The sequence below is a fragment of the Phyllobates terribilis genome, unplaced genomic scaffold, assembly GCF_046119375.1.
Source record: "Phyllobates terribilis strain yellow unplaced genomic scaffold, ASM4611937v1 Scaffold_11__3_contigs__length_659146591, whole genome shotgun sequence".
Taxonomy (NCBI): Eukaryota; Metazoa; Chordata; class Amphibia; order Anura; family Dendrobatidae; genus Phyllobates; species Phyllobates terribilis.
The window spans coordinates 360,049,936-360,069,009 of record NW_027362771.1 but is presented as its reverse complement, the minus strand read 5'-3'; the positions used below and the strand labels follow the sequence as shown (position 1 = coordinate 360,069,009).

At 40.2% G+C, this 19,074-nt stretch overlaps 1 protein-coding gene across 4 annotated transcripts in view; it reads left to right on the top strand.

The window, feature by feature from the left end:
- Nucleotides 1–19,074, top strand: part of OTUD7A (OTU deubiquitinase 7A) — a 316,185-nt gene that overhangs the window by 248,913 nt on the left and 48,198 nt on the right. For all 4 annotated transcript variants that reach the window (XM_073652917.1, XM_073652916.1, XM_073652915.1 and 1 more), the window contains 2 exons: nucleotides 9,328–9,455; nucleotides 13,214–13,363. In XM_073652917.1, the coding sequence (XP_073509018.1) occupies nucleotides 9,328–9,455; nucleotides 13,214–13,363 (278 nt within the window). The remainder of the gene's footprint in view (nucleotides 1–9,327; nucleotides 9,456–13,213; nucleotides 13,364–19,074) is intronic.

The following is a 19,074-nucleotide window of genomic DNA, read 5'->3' as shown; positions in this document are numbered from 1 at the left end:
CTATTAGCGGTGTACCAATGGTCTGAAGGCCATTTTACAGTGGACAATAATAGTTAAACATTCTTAATAATGCTCTTTCCTGAATATCAGCCTTTGAAAAATTGCCACTGATCATTCAACAAGTGCACAAAACACTCATTTGTTGGGTGAACAGATCGTTTATGTTGGGTTAAAAATCATCGTTGTCAACAGCATATTGTTCTTTGTAGGCACGGGATGTGCTGGCGACAACAGATTAACGATCGTTCCTCCCCATGCAGTGTGAACGGGCCAGTAAGCGAACCCTGTATATGGCCAATTGGCTTTCATTAATGAGCTGAAATTAACCAATGTAAATGTGCCTTGAGTTGTGCACACTTGATTGGATTGAGGGTGCGTAATTAAGAGCCGCATTTTACCAGTTACAGATTGCCTAAGCCATTGATTACTCACAGTAGAAAAAAAAAGAACATTTCAGAAGACAGAAAACCTCAAACAAAGCTGTGAATATTAGGAGAAAGCTATTATGAGGCAGCATCACTGAGCAGCTGACTAAACTCCAGACTCTCTGCAATCAGCAAAGCATGATTATCATCAAATACCCTAGTTGGCCTCTGCTACGCCTTGCCATATCTGCTGCCTGATTGTATGCATTTTTTTTCAGCTTCCATTTGCAGTTGCTTGAAAGAATTAGCTAAGTAGCAGCGATTATGAATGCATTCATTAAATCTGAGGCTAAATGTATTCGTAAATGCTTCAGATTAACCGTGATAAAAAGTGTACCAGACTCAAGAGATTGTCGTTATACGCTATTATAGAATCACAAAGTCTTCCGTGGGAATAAATAGTGCATTAGTGGAGATATATGATGAATAAGCCAACCTGCAGACTCTGCTTGTGCCATCACATTATACAGAAATCCTTTTGTCCCTTCTGGGTATAGATTCCTATAATGTGGCTTTTTTGATAATGCAGCCAAGCCTAAGCTGATTTTTGCTCTCTTTATGCTCATGCATTTTCTTTACTGCTTCATGAACATACAGTACAGACCAAAAGTTTGGACACACCTTCTCATTTAAAGATTTTTCTGTATTTTCCTGACTATGAAAATTGTACATTCACACTGAAGGCATCAAAACTATGAATTAACACATGTGGAATTATATACTTAACAAAAAAGTGTGAAACAAGTGAAAATATGTCTTATATTCTAGGTTCTTCAAAGTAGCCACCTTTTGCTTTGATGACTGCTTTACACACTCTTGGCATTCTCTTGATGAGCTTGAAGAGGTAGTCACCTGAAATGGTCTTCCAACAATCTTGAAGGAGTTCCCAGAGATGCTTAGCATTTGTTGACCCTTTTGCCTTCACTCTGCGGTCCAGCTCACCCCAAACCATCTCAAATGGGTTCAGGTCTGGTGACTGTGGAGGCCAGGTCATCTGGCGTAGCACCCCATCACTCTCCTGCTTGGTCAAATAGCCCTTACACAGCCTGGAGGTGTGTTTGGAGTCCTTGTTCTGTTGAAAAATAAATGATGGTCCAACTAAACGCAAACCGGATGGAATAGCATGCCGCTGCAAGATGCTGTGGTAGCCATGCTGGTTCAGTATGCCTTCAATTTTGAATAAATCCCCAACAGTGTCAACAGCAAAGCACCCCCACACCATCACACCTCCTCCTCCTCCATGCTTCACGGTGGGAACCAGGCATGTAGAGTCCATCCGTTCACCTTTTCTGCCTCGCACAAAGACACGGTGGTTGGAACCAAAGATCTCAAATTTGGACTCATCAGAACAAAGCACAGATTTCCACTGGTCTAATGTCCATTCATTGTGTTCTTTAGCCCAAACAAGTCTCTTCTGCTTGTTGCCTGTCCTTAGCAGTGGTTTCCTAGCAGCTATTTTACCATGAAGGCCTGCTGCACAAAGTCTCCTCTTAACAATTGTTGTAGAGATGTGTCTGCTGCTAGAACTCTGTGTGGCATTGACCTGGTCTCTAATCTGAGCTGCTGTTAACCTGCGATTTCTGAGGCTGGTGACTCGGATAAACTTATCCTCAGAAGCAGAGATGACTCTTGGTCTTCCTTTCCTGGGGCGGTCCTCATGTGAAACAGTTTCTTTGTAGCGCTTGATGGTTTTTGCAACTGCACTTAGGGACACTTTCAAAGTTTTCCCAATTTTTCAGACTGACTGACTTTCATTTCTTAAAGTAATGATGGCCACTCGTTTTTCTTTACTTAGCTGCTTTTTTCTTGCCATAATACAAATTCTAACAGTCTATTCAGTAGGGCTATCAACTGTGTTTCCACCAGACTTCTGCACAACACAACTGATGGTCCTAACCCCATTTATAAGGCAAGAAATCCCACTTATTAAACCTGACAGGGCACACCTGTGAAGTGAAAACTATTTCCGGTGACTACCTCTTGAAGCTCATCAAGAGAATGCCAAGAGTGTGCAAAGCAGTCATCAAAGCAAAAGGTGACTACTTTGAAGATCCTAGAATATAAGACATATTTTCAGTTGTTTCACACTTTTTTGTTAAGTATATAATTCCACATGTGTTAATTCATAGTTTTGATGCCTTCAGTGTGAATGTACAATTTTCATAGTCATGAAAATACAGAAAAATCTTTAAATGAGAGGATGTGTCCAAACTTTTGGTCTGTACTGTATGTTGCTCACGTTTGATTTTTTCTTATTTGAAATAATGTTTTTTTATTTAATTTTATGTTGTAAATGATACATATAGCAAATACTGTGCTTCTATGATACATATAGCAAATACTGTGCTTCTATGATACTGTGATCCATAATGATAGAAAATCCAGCATCCACAAAAGAGAGAAATTAAAAAATAACTTTTAATTAAAAATTCCTGCAATGTGACGCGTTTTGGATCTCCCACATATCTTTATTCATAATCATAGTATAATTAAGTTATTTTTTTTAATTCCCCTTTTTTTGTGTATATTGGACTTTCTATCATTTACAATATAGTGATAAGCGCAAGTGCTCGTTATTAGAGTTTGCCTAAGGTGCTCGGGTATGCACTGAGTATCGCGGGTGCTCGAGTGACATGTTCGAGTACCTGCTCCTGCACGTTTCGTGGCTGTTAGAGAGCCATAAAACATGAAAACCTGTGGGGATTGCCCATGTATGTCAGGCAATCCCCACATGTTTTGTGGCTGTCTAACACCGCAAAATATTCAGGCGCGGGGCCCGAACATGTCACTTGAGCACCCGCGATATGCGGTGCATACCTGAGCACCCTAGGCCAAGTCTAGTAACGAGCACTTGTGTTCATCACTATTTAACAAACTCATCATGAATACCTGAATTTTGGCTCAATGCTCTTTTCTTCCGTGCACAACACCTGACATTAATCTACCTAAAGTGCAGGATCCAACTAAGATATTATATATTTTGGGATGGTGAGCTGTTTCTCCATTATTATAATTTTTTGAACATATTCACTCCCATGATACGTTCAAGCATCAACTATTCTATTAGTAATAATTTTCCTTACATTCCTCTTTGTCCTACCAATGTAGACATCTACAAGGTTTCACACATATTAGTGGGCCTGGCCAATTGTTTTATGCCTGAGTGTCAAAACAGTTGTGCATCATTCTGGCATCCATGGCGGACAGAAAAATTCTTCATATTGTATATTAATGCCTGGTGCAGAGAAACAGCCAATTGATGCCTTTGGAAATGAAAGTAATAAAAATCACTAAAATGCTGTAATTTCATGCATGGATATTGGCCAAACTTTAGATCTTCCAGGTAATTACCACTATAATTAATTTTTGAATTTTTAGAACTTATTTCTGATATAGAATTTCTAAGGTCTCAAGGACATAAGCCCTGATTTATCAATGCTTTTAGAGCTTTGAAAAGTTGCATAATTCTGGTGTAACTCGAGGCTACGGTAAAATTTAGCAACTTGTGGCATTCTCACCCCATTTTAATCCAGCTCCAACAAAGTGGGTTGAACAAGGGCATGACGACCACCACTCAACATATTCATGACGAGGGGCAGCATTTGCTATTACTATATTTTACTTCAGCATGGACTCCACACTATATAATGGCCCCCACTAACCCTCCAAACAGTATAATGGCCTCCACACAGCCCTCCACACAGTATGATGGACCCCACACAAACCTTCACACTGTATAATTGCTTGAATACAGTATAATGGCCTCCACATAGCCCTCCATAAAGTATAAAGGCTCCACATAGCCCTCCAAATATGATAATGGCCCCCACAAAGCCCTCCAAAATATTATAATGGACTCTATAGTCCTCCTTATAGTATAATGCACCCCATAATCCTCCATATAGTATATTGCACCCCATAGTCCTCCATATAGTATAATGCACACCCCATAGTCCTCCATATAGTATAATGCACTCTCCATAGTCCTCCATATAGTATAATACACTCCCCATAGTCCTCCATATAGTATAATGCACTCCCCATAGTTTTCCATATAGTATAATGCGCTCCCCGTAGTCCTGCATATAGTATAATGCACTCCCATAGTCCTCCATATAGCATAATGCACTTCCCATACTCCTCCATACAGTATAATGCACTTCCCATAGTCCTTCATACAGTATTATGGCCACTACAATGTACTCACTGATTTAGAAAAAAATACAATACTCTCCTCTCCTCCTCAGTCTCAGTCTCCCGCTGCTTCAGTTTCTGCAGTGATTGTTCTGAAGCCTCCTCACATCTCAGCGCGCGCCATGTAGTGACGTCATCACACCCGCTGCGCTGAGACGTCAGACGCCGAGGAAGAAGCGTCAGCTGACGCTCCCTTTTCATCATTGCTTTCAACTGTATCGGCATCCAGAATGACCGGGAGAGGGGAGGCTGTTGCCGGCGCTTGCACAGAGTTCCCCCGGCCCCATAGCAGCCGCGTGGCCTGCTGCCGTTGGTGGTACGCCACTGGCTAACAGTAATGAATCCAACACATCTCCTCATAAAGGCCGGCATGAACAACGCTAGTCTTGATGAATCGTGCCCATAGTCTGTGCTATGCAGAGTCCAAAGAAATTTCATGCTAGACTGCCAGAGGGACTCCACCAGCCCTGTTTGTTTATTTATTATGCTTACCTATATAACACTTTAGATACATCATCACTGTCACCATTGGGCCACACAAACACGGGGAGAACATACAAACTCCTTGAAGATGTTGTCCTTGGTGAGATTAGAACTCCGAGCCCCAGTGCTGCAAAGCAACAGTGCTTCCCACTGAGCCACCGTAATGCCCATATCTAAACGCTGTGTAATATGATGGCAATATATAAGTAAGCATAAGAGAGAAATCAATGCTGAACTTTCTTTTCTTGAAGTCCGGTCTTTCCGGGGATTCAGAATCCCAATCTGTAGTATTACAGGCAGTAGCAATAGCTATGTGCCTTAGCCTACAATGTTAAGTATAGGAGAATTTTTTGCTACTTCAATTTGCATTGTATTCTTCCTTACAGGCATATTGTACTGCTACATAGAGTAAAATTTCTTTATACCAGTGCATTTCTATGTTCCTTAGTTTATTCTAAGGGTAAAATAATAGTCGGAGTTTTTAAAATGTTATAAAATTACTAAAAAAATATTAAAAAACAATTGCAATAGTAACATTTTTACTACACTTTTAAAAAAGCATTACAAATCAGCAAATAACAGGCACATTTGGTATCACTCTATTTATGGTGATTGATAAATTATGTAAAAATGGCATGATTTTTTTCACCATTAAACCCATAAAAAATGCAATAAAAATATATAGCCAAGGCCTTGTTCATACCTAGCGTAAGTGCTGCATTTTTTTCTGCTGCTTTTTATCTGCACTTTTTCCATGAGTGTTCGCACCACACTACGCAGTTACAATCTTGTGTGATTATTGCGCTTTTGCTGCGTTTTTTATGCCTTTTCCTCTTTATTTGATGCATTTTTGGCCTAAAAACAAAACAGCATTTTTTACGTGTTTTTTTACAGGCTCCCCATAGAAACCTATATAGAAAAAATGTACAAACTGCACAGTTCATCAGCATCTTTAGACGCGTATTGGGAAAGCATTTTTATTAAATCGCTTCCCCTTGGACAAGTAGGTCGTGTTCACACGTAGAATAAAGGCTACATTTTTTTCTGCTGCGTTTTTTTGATGCAGAAAAATCTGCGTTTAACTGTTCAAGCAAAGTGGATGTGATTTCTTGAAAACTCCTGCCCATGGTGGTGGAATTTTTTGTCTGTTGGCTTCTTTGTGGAGACAGAAAAAAACAAATGTTAAAAAAAAATGCATTTGCATTTTAAAGTGCAAAATCAAGGTTATTAAGTGCAGAAAAAAACATTAAAAATACTACTTCAAATCTACACCAAAAACATCAAGTAAGGAGGAAAACACATGAAAAAAAAGCTGCAAAAATGTAATAACCTGAAAAGATTAAGAAGCCTGGTATGTTTGCTACAGTGCGTGTGTTTTCTAACATGCAGTGTGTATGTGTGTAATATGTAGTATGTGTAACGTGTACGGTGTGTGTTTTCTTTATGTAGCAAATTGATAGGCACAAACAAACATATAATGCCTAGGTGCTACAAACTTATAGCCAAATATATGTATCAAAAGAAAAGACTGAGGTCTATACGAATAATAGTACCGCACAGTAGTTCATATCAGCAAACATATACAATTTAATTAAAGCTTTAATGCAAAATGCAAGTCATCAACTCAAATGGTTAAAAAGATTTAAAACAAAAACACGATTGTGCTATACACAAAAATCAAACTGGCTCACCATGATAAGTGGATAGAACTACCCCCTACCTCCTGTACAAAAAGGTCCCTGGCCAATGCAAAAAAATATATAGGTGGCAGATATAATTGTGCAACATCGTGTTAAAGCTGATGTGTCAAAACCAGGATTAATCCAAAATCACGCAATAAAGTGTGTAAGTAGAAAACATGCGTACATGGGGAAGTAGTGGGTCTTTATGCCCCAACGCGTATCCCCACGGCTTCCTCAGGGGTAACTGTATGTGTCCTCTAACATGCAGTGTGTGTAACGTGCAATATGTGTGCATATCATGCAGTGTGTGTGTGTAACGTGTGCGTGTCATGCAGTGTGTGTGTGTGTGTGTAACATGTAGTGTTTGTGTGTGTTAATATATCAGCAATCATCTAATGAACATGCAAAATGCTCGATAATCATGTGATTGGATCATTTATGCCAGTAGAAAAATCATAAACAGAAGACGTGCTGCCAATAACTTGATATGTATGGGGTCAGAACGAGTGTATTAGTAATCACTCCGATCTCCTCATTCTTCATCCGCCTGTGTAAAGAAACCGGTAAACATGCGCTGAATGACTTGAATAAACCGTAGTTGACCGGCGCTCATTTAATGGTCTTAACTGGCTTGTGTAAATGCACCCTAAATGTTTCTGTACGATTGTGCAGAATGGTGGTGTTTTAATTTTGCCCATGGTCACACTTTGTCTAAAACCAGCCTTTGGTGTAAACAAATATTAAACCCTTTGTATGTTTTATCCCAAATAGTTTTTCATTCACTTTAAGAAAAACTATTGAAAGGAATCAGTCACCAGGTTTTTGCTACCTAGTGTAGGAACAGAGACCTTGATTCCAGCAATGTATCAATTACTGGGCTGCTTAGTGTAGTTTTTATTAAATAATTGTTTTATCAGTAGGAGATTATCACTAGAGGACTAGTGTACACCTGCTGCCATATTGTCCAACCCCACTGTCACCACTGATCGGCAGTTTTCTGTCTATGCACAGTGTATACAGCAAGCTGTCAATCAGTGGTGTGGACGGGGTTATACAGAGCTCAGCACTTAGAAGAACTGGTGGATCTGCAGCAGATCAAAACTACAACAGGCAGTAAAGTAACTGATACATTTCTAGGATCAGGGTCACTGCCCCTACCTACATCATGCTGTTCTCAAATGGGGCAGCAAAAACCTGGTGACACATTCACTTTAATTTGCTACTACATGGCTAAAGAGGCCCCTATACACAATAGACTAATGTCAGTCAAACCCGCTGATATCAGGGGCCCCCAACATAATTGCTGGGAAAGATAAGGATTTGGTATATTTGACTTCAGACTACAGATACTTTGGTTCTCTAAGGCCACGTTCACACTTTCATTATTTGGTCAGTATTTTACCTCAGTATTTGTAAGCCAAAACCAGGAGTGGGTGATAAATACAGAAGTGGTGACGTGTTTCTATTATACTTTTCCTCTGATTTTTCCACTCCTGAACTTATGAATCTCCCAGTACACGCACCGTGCGCTGCGAGGGTTTGCCGGATTTTGAGCCAGGACCAGCGGGTATGTATGCGTTATGCATACTTGCCGCCAGAGCCCATCTAGTGGGCACGGCCTGGCTCCATACACTTGTATTGAGTGAGGGTGTGCCCACTAGACAGACTCTGGCCGGGAGTATGCATAACGCATACATACCCGCTGGTCCTGGCTCAAAATCCGGCAAACCCTCGCAGCGCACGGTGCGTGTACTGGGAGATTCATAAGTCTGCAGTCACACAGAGTCATTGCAGACTTATCAATTTAGATCTGACAACCCCTTTACCGGGTGTAAAATAGGTCTACCCAGCGGACAACACTGGAGCACATCTGATACAGTACTTTAAAAAACACTGTACACTAAGGCTGTGTTCACATGTTGCAACCCATGTGTGCCCATGATACAGCCATTAACTGGGCCGACATACTGAGCTGCACTGTTTGCAAATGACATCCGCTAAAAACGCTTACATTACCATAAAAAAAATTTGTCTCAATTTTCTATTTATTTTTTTTAAATTATTTAATTATCTGGTATTATTATTAAACTTATATTATGTGTATAATGGAAAGTTATACAATGTTTTCAGCCTAATGTATACAGTACTTTTTGTTTAAATTCTTAAGTTTTCAAGAACTGTTTCTTGTAATTTAATCAAGCTTTTAATGTTTGTTCCCATAAATGAAATCCTTTTCTGGTTATGTGAAGGACACACAGGGGCTCATTCATTAGAAAGCAGAGCCCTGGTCCATAGACTGTACTTGTAATCAGCCTTTATCTGTTTGTCCCTTACACGACTAGGACAGATTTACAGTATATGCCTCAGGAGTCAATCAATGAAAGTTCCTATTGAATGACAGCAAGCAAAGATCTTGAAAACTGCTAGGAAATTATACAGTGGATATATTGTGAAATTGCATAATATAATAAGTAGCCATTAGTTATTGCAGTAATCATTACAAAAACTAAAATGGAAACATAATGTATATATATTTTTTCCAGAGTGGACAATGCCGAAGATCCAGTGTATGAAAGTTTAGAAGAGTTTCATGTATTTGTCCTGGCTCATATATTAAGACGGCCTATTGTTGTAGTCGCTGATACAATGCTGCGTGACTCAGGAGGTGAAGGTAAGCGTGTCCTTGTATTTATTAGATCATCAGTATCGGTTCGGCGGGAGTTCGACACTCGTCACCCCCACTGATCAGCTGTTTTCAGCGCCAATGGTGACTGGGTCTTAGTATTTGTGGCGCTGAACAGTACAGCTCCAGAAACTGTAGGGCCTCTGCCAAATTTTGCAAATCCACCCCTATTCAATCTAAAGGACTCACTCATATATACTTTTTTCTCGAACGAGAAAATTCATCAGTGTTTTTGATCAGTTTGTCATCGAAGTTTGGTCCGTGTACCATCAGAGTTTCATCAGTTTTTCTAGAATGGAAAAATAAAGCGTTTTCTTAGGTTTCCCCTATCAGTCTGTGAAAATGCTTGAGCTCTCTGATTTTTTTTTCACTGAGCCATAGACTTGTTTTGTCAATTTCGATAAGAGAATCGAAGCAATATCAGATACAGCTACGTGTTTTTGTGTGGACCTCTCAGCCCAAGGAAAGAATCGGACCTATAAGCTACCCTATAAACTATCATATGTAAGAGTGCTATCCTTGAAGAACGCGGACAACACTCGTACAAGAAAAACGGACGTCTGAATGAGCCTTACGGATAGGTCATCAATCTAAAAGTAGTGAAGCAGCCCTTTAGATGCCCACTTTTAAGGTTTGTAGTTTGTTCAAGTATCCATCAATTATCATCCTTCATTAGTTATAATCAGGCCTGTGTTACATTTGCAGTTCTAGACTTGCAGGGGAGGGGGCAGTAATTTACCAATTTACTTGGAATCTCTATTGGTCTCAATCCTGGACAAGAACAAATTGAACATTCAGGATGAAGGTGCTTCAGTGGGTGATGAAGGCTGTGGACATGGTCATTGCACATTTTACACATGGCACATTTATATTAAGGAATAACATAAGCAATTCTATTTAGAATTTCAAGCCTGTCCTGCATAACCCATGTCAAGAATTTAGTAGCAAAGATTCTCTAATGTCAACATGTTCGTACCCAAATAATATTTTGGAAAAAGCTTGCACCAATGAAATTACACATTTGGTATTTTTTCGAGGCCGCCATTGAGTTTCATTTACCCAGACAACTATTTGGTAGAATTTATAGGGTTGGCCAAAGGTAACAAATATGTTGGGTACATTATTTTGGTGCACTTACTACTCTATAAGTATCTTAGTTTTTTTTCCATCATTTGTTAGTTTAGCCTTCCCCACAGATTGTACAACTAAATTAAGGGGAATCTGTCAGCAGGTTTTTGCTACCTAATGTAAGAGCAACTTAATGTAGGAAAAGAGACCCTGATTCCAGCAATGTATCACTTAGTTTACTGGGTGCAGCAGTTGTGATACGGTCGCAGTTTTTAGATGCAGAATGTAGCAGAGCTCAGAAAGCTAACCCTGCCCACACCTGGCTCTCTATGAACATTGTCTATTGACACTGAGCTGCTTATCAGAGGAGGGGGCGTGGTCGGTCTAACAGGTGCATGAGACCTACTCCAGCAGTGATAATATCTTGGTGATTAATGCTTCATTGTAAGTAAACAGCAGCACACAGCCTGATAAGTGACAAATTGCTGAATTCACTTTTTGAATCCCTATCTCATGCTGTCCTCGGATTATATCATAGCAAAAAGCTGCTGACAGATTCCCTTTAACAAGTTCAGTAAGAGTGCCTGTGATGCTTATATATTAGTACGTGCCACTAAACCATGTCATCGGTACATTTGATATAATAATGTGGAAAACACCTTCACCTACTACCTGTTTGACTCCATGGATTTGTAGAGAAGGCTTTTTTTACTGAAGAAACTCAGATTTAATCAGTTTTATTTATTTTTGCTTTTTTTATTGATTCACATCATTTTTGTATATTGATCTTTTTTAGGGTTTCTTTAGACACTTTGTCCTTGAGCATTATACTAGTTATATCATGCTACAGCTAAGAAATATTTTTAGATTTTTTTTCTGATATAGATGGCACATTGTCATTATGAAGCAGACAGAGATGGACATTTGACATTGAAAAATGACCACTTGTGATATATTTGAGATGGCAGAGCCTTGGGTTATTCATTGGAGTTTTCAGTTTTATCCTTTGCTTACAATTACCTGTTTCCCACAAACCGAGTTAAGTAGAAGACTGAGATTTCCATAATTGTTGTCAAATGTTTAGACATAAAACTCCTCTTTATTGATCTGCTCTATGTTTGTCTACTTATGCTTCCTCTATGTGACACATGGCTGCATATGGTCCAGATTTAAAAGATATTTTTTATTTTATTTTCAGGTTACAATGCTTAATCACTATGGTAATGGAGGAAAAAGATATCTTTGTTCTATGTTAGCCAGTAGATAGAAAAATATTACAATTTGAGAGTCCTCAGTGGTTGATACATTTCAATGGCTAACTGAGCCTGATGAAGAGACCTGAGTAGTCTGGAAAGCTCCTATTTGTTACCGTCTTTTCAGATAGCCATTAAAAGGTATCAACCACTGCGGACCCTCAAATTGTAATATTTGTCTATGGTAATAAAGATTATTGAACCTTGTCATATACTTTGCTTTCCATTTCTTACCGTTTTAGGATTGTTTTTGCTGTGAATAAAATACTGTTAGTGATATGCAGAGGCAGCAAGCCCTTACATATGATTGTATACAAAGTAGGCTAAGCAATGTGAGCGAAATCGAAATCTGTGCTAGTTTGTTACAATGATAACTACAACGAAAACCCCATATGCATATGTACAAAACAGGCACAACTCGGTAGACTGAAACACAAATACGAGCAAAAGAGCCCAGAGACTATGTAATGCCAATTAAAACAATTTTTTATTTTAACATATTAAAATAGATCATAAGATGCAAAGAGAAATGCAGAGGCTGCTGTCCTCAAAGTAGGAACTTAGGTATATATACACAGGGTAACATCCATTCATGTATATAAAATTATAATGTAGCCAATTAGTATTTACAATGTGAACTGGGATATACTTTTCCCTTCTTTTTGCAATAACCGGCCATGTAAAGTCAAAGAAATAACTTACATGAAGAGATCCCTTGTGTGCATACTGTTCCCGCCACCCCAACGCACGTTTCGCATAATCTTCGTCCGGAGATCTACCTTCTTCACAGACATATATAAGGCAGTTAGTTCAGTTCAGGAGACTAACAAGTCAGACCAGGTATTGAGATCCGAGCGCGGTTTGTATATCACAGATGTGTGAACTCTGCCTTATTCACTGACTGCAAACTAATATCTTGAAAATGCTGTCAAAAGAAGACATAAATTATATAGAAAATATACTGTATATTTATTGTAAAACTAAAGAGGTTGTCCTGGAAAAACAAGTTATTACCTATCCACAGGAAAGATATCTTGTTGATCGATGGTGGTCTGACTGCTGGGAACCTTGCCGATCAGCAGTATGGGGCACTTTTATCCCTGTTAAAATGAAGCTACAGTGTGCATGCTCGACTCATTCACTGTGATGCTGTTTAGCGTTTCATTCAGCTTTTCCAGGCAGCCCCATAGCGAGGGTGGTAGGGTATCCAACCTGCTTCTCCATTTATGTAATGGGCATAAAATTGCCCCATGGGGAATAAAAATTCCTATCCATAGAATAGGTGATAACTCATTTTTACAAGACAACCCTTGTAAGATTCTACAATATATTATTGACCTAAAACCTATAATATACTGTAGGTGATGTTAGTTTTTTTTATAGTTTTTATAGAAACTTTTTAATTTTGTGGGCTTTGTTTTCTAGCATTTGCACCGATTCCATTTGGTGGGATATACTTGCCTCTTGAAGTTCCACCCAACAGATGTCATTGCTCACCTCTGGTCTTAGCTTATGATCAAGCTCATTTCTCAGCACTGGTTTCAATGGAGCAGAAAGATCAACAACGTGAACAAGGTAGGGTAAAAAAAAGTGTTCCATGAATTCTGTAAAAAGTATAGCACAGCATAGAATTTGCACTTAGGCTGTGTGCCCACAATGCGTTTTTCAAGCGTTTTTGCTGCGGAATTTCCGCAGCGTAAACGCTTGCAAAACGCTTGGTAATCCGTGCCCCATGATCCCCAATGAAAATCTGCATGTTCTGTGCCCATGCTGCGGAATTTTCCGCAGCAGATTTTCCTTGCGGAAAAATCCGCAGCATGTCCATTATTTGTGCATTTCTGCATGCGGATTTGAGGTCCCAATACATTTGAAAAGCGCAAGTCAAATCTGCATGTAAAAACGCTGCAAAAACACTTGTAAAATCCACAAGCGTTTTTGACTGCCAAGAACATGCAGAAACGCTGCAGAAATTTTCTGCTTCATTTCTGCATCGTGGGCACATACCCTTATGATTTAGGTGGTGACCAATTTTCCTTAAACCTTCTTTTATGCCTGTAAGTTTTCTGCAAACACTTTCATAACTGTGTCTTCTCCGAGGAATTCTGATGTGTATTAGTGAGTTTTCTGCATACAGACCAATCGATTTGCACGTCTTCTGACCTAAACCCAACAACTTCATAAACATATATGAAACTGTTAAATGGCTTCTCCAAGAATGAGATAAAATGGAGTGCCTGATATAATTCAAACAGGCCATCCTAGTCACGTGTCAGGGCAAGCTGTGTACTGAACACATACAGCTCCCGGAACCTGTGTCTCAATAACAAGAGCTGTATTACACATGCACCATCAGCATCCAGGTCCTTGGCTGCAATATGTGAAGAAATATATTTTAACCCATGTTGTGATCGGCGAGGAGATCTCCAGCTTCATCCTCCTCCTCTGCCAATCTGACTGCTTTATAGCAGAGTACAGAGACTGATTGCACCCAACTAGAAAACAAATAAACATTGAGAAAGATGAAGCTTGAGATAACCCCGTTTGTACTGGAGCGAGAAAGAGAGATATTTCTTCACATATTACAGCCGTGCTCCTGGCCACCTTGAGGTAGGTGTGATACAGCTCATGTCACTTGACTCAGGTCTCGGGAACTGTATGTCTTCAGTTTGCAGCCCGTCTGGATACGTGGCTAGGACATGGGCTACAGTTTGAATTATTTTGGAGAAGTGATTTTATGTCATTCACGAAAAAACCCTTTAAGTTCAGATCAGAAGACCCGTTTCCAGTCTGTACATTATACTCAAAGTGGTTTTACACGTCTGACATTAATGTCCCAATTAGAATAGTGCAATACACAAATATTGTCACTCCTATCACATAGTATTCTTCTTCTGAAAAAGTTAATTGTCACTGGGTGACAGAATAATAAAACTCACTTCTTAGAGTCAGAATGCCACGTGGTACCGTGTGTGCCATGATTTCTGGACAGCGTTGTTTTGTAGTTTTTGCTCCTCATCAGTACTGGACAGGGAGTTTGAGATATTCTATGTACTGCCTTTTTGGGGGTACAGATTCTCCTTGCAGAGATCCAGCTAGCATGGATGTGAAGACACGGGGTCTTCCGTGAGTGTAACACTATTCAGACAACACACGGTGAGGGTAAAACAGCGTGGCAATACTTTATTGAACCACAAAGTGGTCAATAAACACATAGAATAGTCCCAGAAAATACTCAAGATGGTGCAACATTACACAGTCTCACCCTTCCCCTAGCCCGCCTGAGATAGAACAGCTGCAACTTTGGGACTTCCAGGGCCAACTACCTCAAACAGTGGCCCCCTGCTTCTGGCAGGCCCCCACAGAGAGAAGGTAGTGGCCAGCTTAGAAAGCTAGCAGTCCATCGAGATACAAGGCCAGGAGACCCGATGGTCCCACTCTGGCCTCTCCGAGAGTTTCCATGGGTTCCAGGCGTCCGGAGGTTCCCACCTGGCAACCCCAAACAATATATCCATGGAACCAGGTGACTTCATCGTCCCAACCGGGTCTCCCCAAATGTATCCATGGGCTCTCTGATGGTTAATGGAGCAGATACTTATCTTTCCAGTCAGGGCTATATACCCGTAAGCTAGAATCATGTAGAATCTAAATCTGTGTTTCTTTGGGTAAAGCCATACTACCAAGCTGATGGTGTGAAGAGAGTCTGATCTTTGATTCTCCTTGTAAAATCTCTTTTCAATTTGTTTCAAGACTGCCTGCTACAGAAGCACATGCCCCTTAAAATAGTTACAGTTGTCCTTGCAAGTCCACATTCACAGGTAAGGGGTTAGGGAGCGCATTACTCACAGGGCTCAGCTATCATTGTTTGAGCTAATCTGTTTACATAGTTGGTATAGTAGTGAGCTCTTTAAATCAACATCATTGTTTCAGAATCAAAGAGACAACAATCAGGGTTATACAAATACTGGTCTGTTCTTCTTGACCAGCCACATAAATACACATACATTTAGAAGTCAACACAAAGATAATAGTGTATTTCTCTTGGATTAACAAATCTAAACGTCTGGCTTATTAAGATTATAGGCTGTATCCTCACAATGGACATACTGCATAGCCACATATAGGCGGCACTGGAGAGACAATTTACTTCTCTATATGTAACAAAAGTGTTCTCATTCACTTACCGCAAGCATGACAAAACTGAGTAAAGAATGAAAGAAAGGTGTGGCTCTCTTCATTTATATGTGATTGTAATTTACATAAGACCTCTTCAATTTAAGGTGGAGCTTTCCCACACCTGACACAGAGTGATGTCCTCTGAGCAATAGTTACTTGGTTGGTTTGTTTCTAACTAACTTTGGCAATTAGTTAAGATCTTTAGTGCTGTGTGGGCTCCTGTCGTCATGCAGTATGTAAGTCTGTGTGGCGTTTAGATTTTCTTCTCTATAGAGATTGCTATTTGATCTGCTTTGAAGAGAGCGCTTAGTTTAGCGGGACATGTAAATAAGTTATCAGCTGTCACCTATTTTAGTGTTTCAAAATTATAAAAAAAAAATTCTACCTGATTCTGTCATTTTAAGATTTCATAGCTGTGACACAATCGCTATAAGAAAATTATGTAACAGGGTGCTGGAATGGTTTCTAAAGAAAATGACAAAATACCGGTAGACAGATGGAAATATTAAATCCCCATGAGGTCAGTTAGTACATTAAGGATTATTTTTCCCTTAATTGGTATGTTTATACAGAATATGGTTATTCATAGTGATTAATATTCGATATTTTAACTTTTGAAATGAAGAAGCCGTATTGTTGCACTTAGTGATTTTAGTGTATATTTTAATAAACCTTAAGATATTTAGAGGTACTCCCACTAGAGTTGAGCAAACCCTGGTCCAGCAAGCACAATGGTAGTCTGTGGCCACCAAACCTCCTCCTACCTGCCGGCATTCCCAGCACCCCTTCTGATTGTCATGTCTGGCTTGACAACATACCTGCGTCACCCGAAAAATGACATCTTGCTGGGCCTGCTAATCAGAAGAGCCACTGACAATGCCGGCACGTAGGTGGACGATCATAGGGTTCTGGTTGGCAACATCAGTAGGCCGTGGCTGCTGGACTAGAGCTTTGCGAACCTTTTCCTATCGGCGACTCTTCTATTTCATATGTTCAGCAGACGCATAATGCGTGCATCGTGCCGCATTGATTATGCCTCGCCAGGCCTACAATTCAGAAAAGACACCAGGGATGCCGGTAGACAGGACAAGGTTTGCAAGGCTCTAGTCCAGAAGCCATGGACTAGTGACGTGGCTGCTGGACCAGTTCCTACTAATTTGTTTTGCTCATCTCTAAATCCCACCTCAGTATATGCCTTAAAGGGAGTCTGTCAATCCAAACTGGCAGTACAAACTAAGCACACAGCCATGCAGAGGATATAGCCCCTATAAAATTGGTACATTTAGTGTGCAAATCGCTGCCTCCAGTCTACAGAAACTGAAAGTTAGTCAGGTATGCTAATTATGCTTGGTCCTACCATGGTGTGGCTAAACATCTCAGTGCACTGGTCCACCCACTGGATTTAAATGTCCCACCTCCCTCACGGATGACCGACAGCACTGGTGAGCACTGTCAGCAGAGGAAGCTCAGGCTAGCTGTCAATCACCAGTGATTTAGGCGGGACATGTACAACAAGTGGCTGGTATAGTGCACTGAGCTTCTCGGCCAAAGCAATGGTGCAACAACCTCCCTAATTAATATATTTGATTAAGCTTCAATCACTGCAGAAAAGACAGAGAAATATCCCCTACAAGGCTTTGTGCATAGTTTAGACTTCCAGTATAAGCTAACAGACGCCCTTAAAATGACTGACAGATTTAAGTGCTATATCGTAATGAAAATGGGTGATCCTCTTCCTACCTAAACATGTGGCCACCACATCCAGGCAAAGAATGAATGGTGAGGTGCCGTTGTTGTTTTTCTCCATTCACTTATTTGGTTGTTATGTTACAGAAACAGCCAAACAAGTGTGCTCTGCCCTTTCAGTACTTTCCATCGAGACGTGGAGAGAACCGCTGCCAACTCTGTTATGTTGCTGCCCGGATTCGCCATTGTACTGCCACCATAAAAGACTAACAGACTAGACAAGACTCTGGGCACTCTTTTGCAAACGTATAGTCCTTTATAGGCCTGTATCCCTTTTCATCTTCCGTTACTTTTCCAGTAAGGTTTATTTTCTGGGTCTTCCATCAGTTACCTTTAATAATGTAATTCACAATGGCATAAGGATGGTGTATTGTTGTTCCATTATACTGTCTCCATACTTTTAGCATAGAGCTCTTTCTGTCTCTTGCTAATTGTAAAATATGTGAATGTAGGAAGACAGCTGCATCTTCATGATTAGAGTAATCATGGCCCTGGTAACTTTTTTTTTTTTTTTTAAATGTGCAAGAGATTAAAGAAGTAAAGCCTTCTTATAGCTGGAGGTTCTTTTTGACAGGCGTTTGAAGCCTCCCTGGAAGTAGTTCTTGTTTACAATTAGATATGAAATGTGTCAAAACCTAGTGAAGATATGAAAGCGTTGTAGTCATTATCAAGCTGCCTTTTCACCAGAGAAATCTAGGCAATCTTTTCCCGAGATCTTACACAATGATAAATTTGTATTTGCGGGATGTTAGGTAGAATTAATGCATATGCAATCACACAGTGCTCATCTAAGACTTTGCTGAGATTTTGGATATTTTCTAAATGATCTCAATTTTACAGTACATTACATCCAGCAGCAGGGACTAATATATTATGGCACGCATTAATCCTTCAATCAAAACAATTCACAAACAAGAGTGTTAGGAGAAATCCACCATTATGGTCAGAATTTGTTGGAAAGAACCTAACTATAAACTTCTATTCATGTACAATGTAACACACTTGCTGGACCCCTGCATGGTTACTCTTCTCCCTCCATGCAGGGACGCTGACACACTCACTGAGGCGGCCACGTGGTCACCTCCCCATCGGCTGGCACATCTCCCTGCGCACTGACTTCCGGCACGCGACTAGTGCACTGCTCTTAAAGGGCCAGCGCACGCACCTGCTAAGATGCCCTTAGCCAATAGCTGGGAGGCATCTTGTATAAAAGGCACCCTCCCCAATAGGAAGGTGCTTAAGCAACATGTATTCATTAGTTAGAGTAGAACTAGTGAGTTGTTAGGTCCCCTGATCCTTGTGTAGCTAGGTCCTGAACCCGAACCCCTGGTCCTTGTGCAGTCAGTGCTTGAACCTGCTCCCTTGGT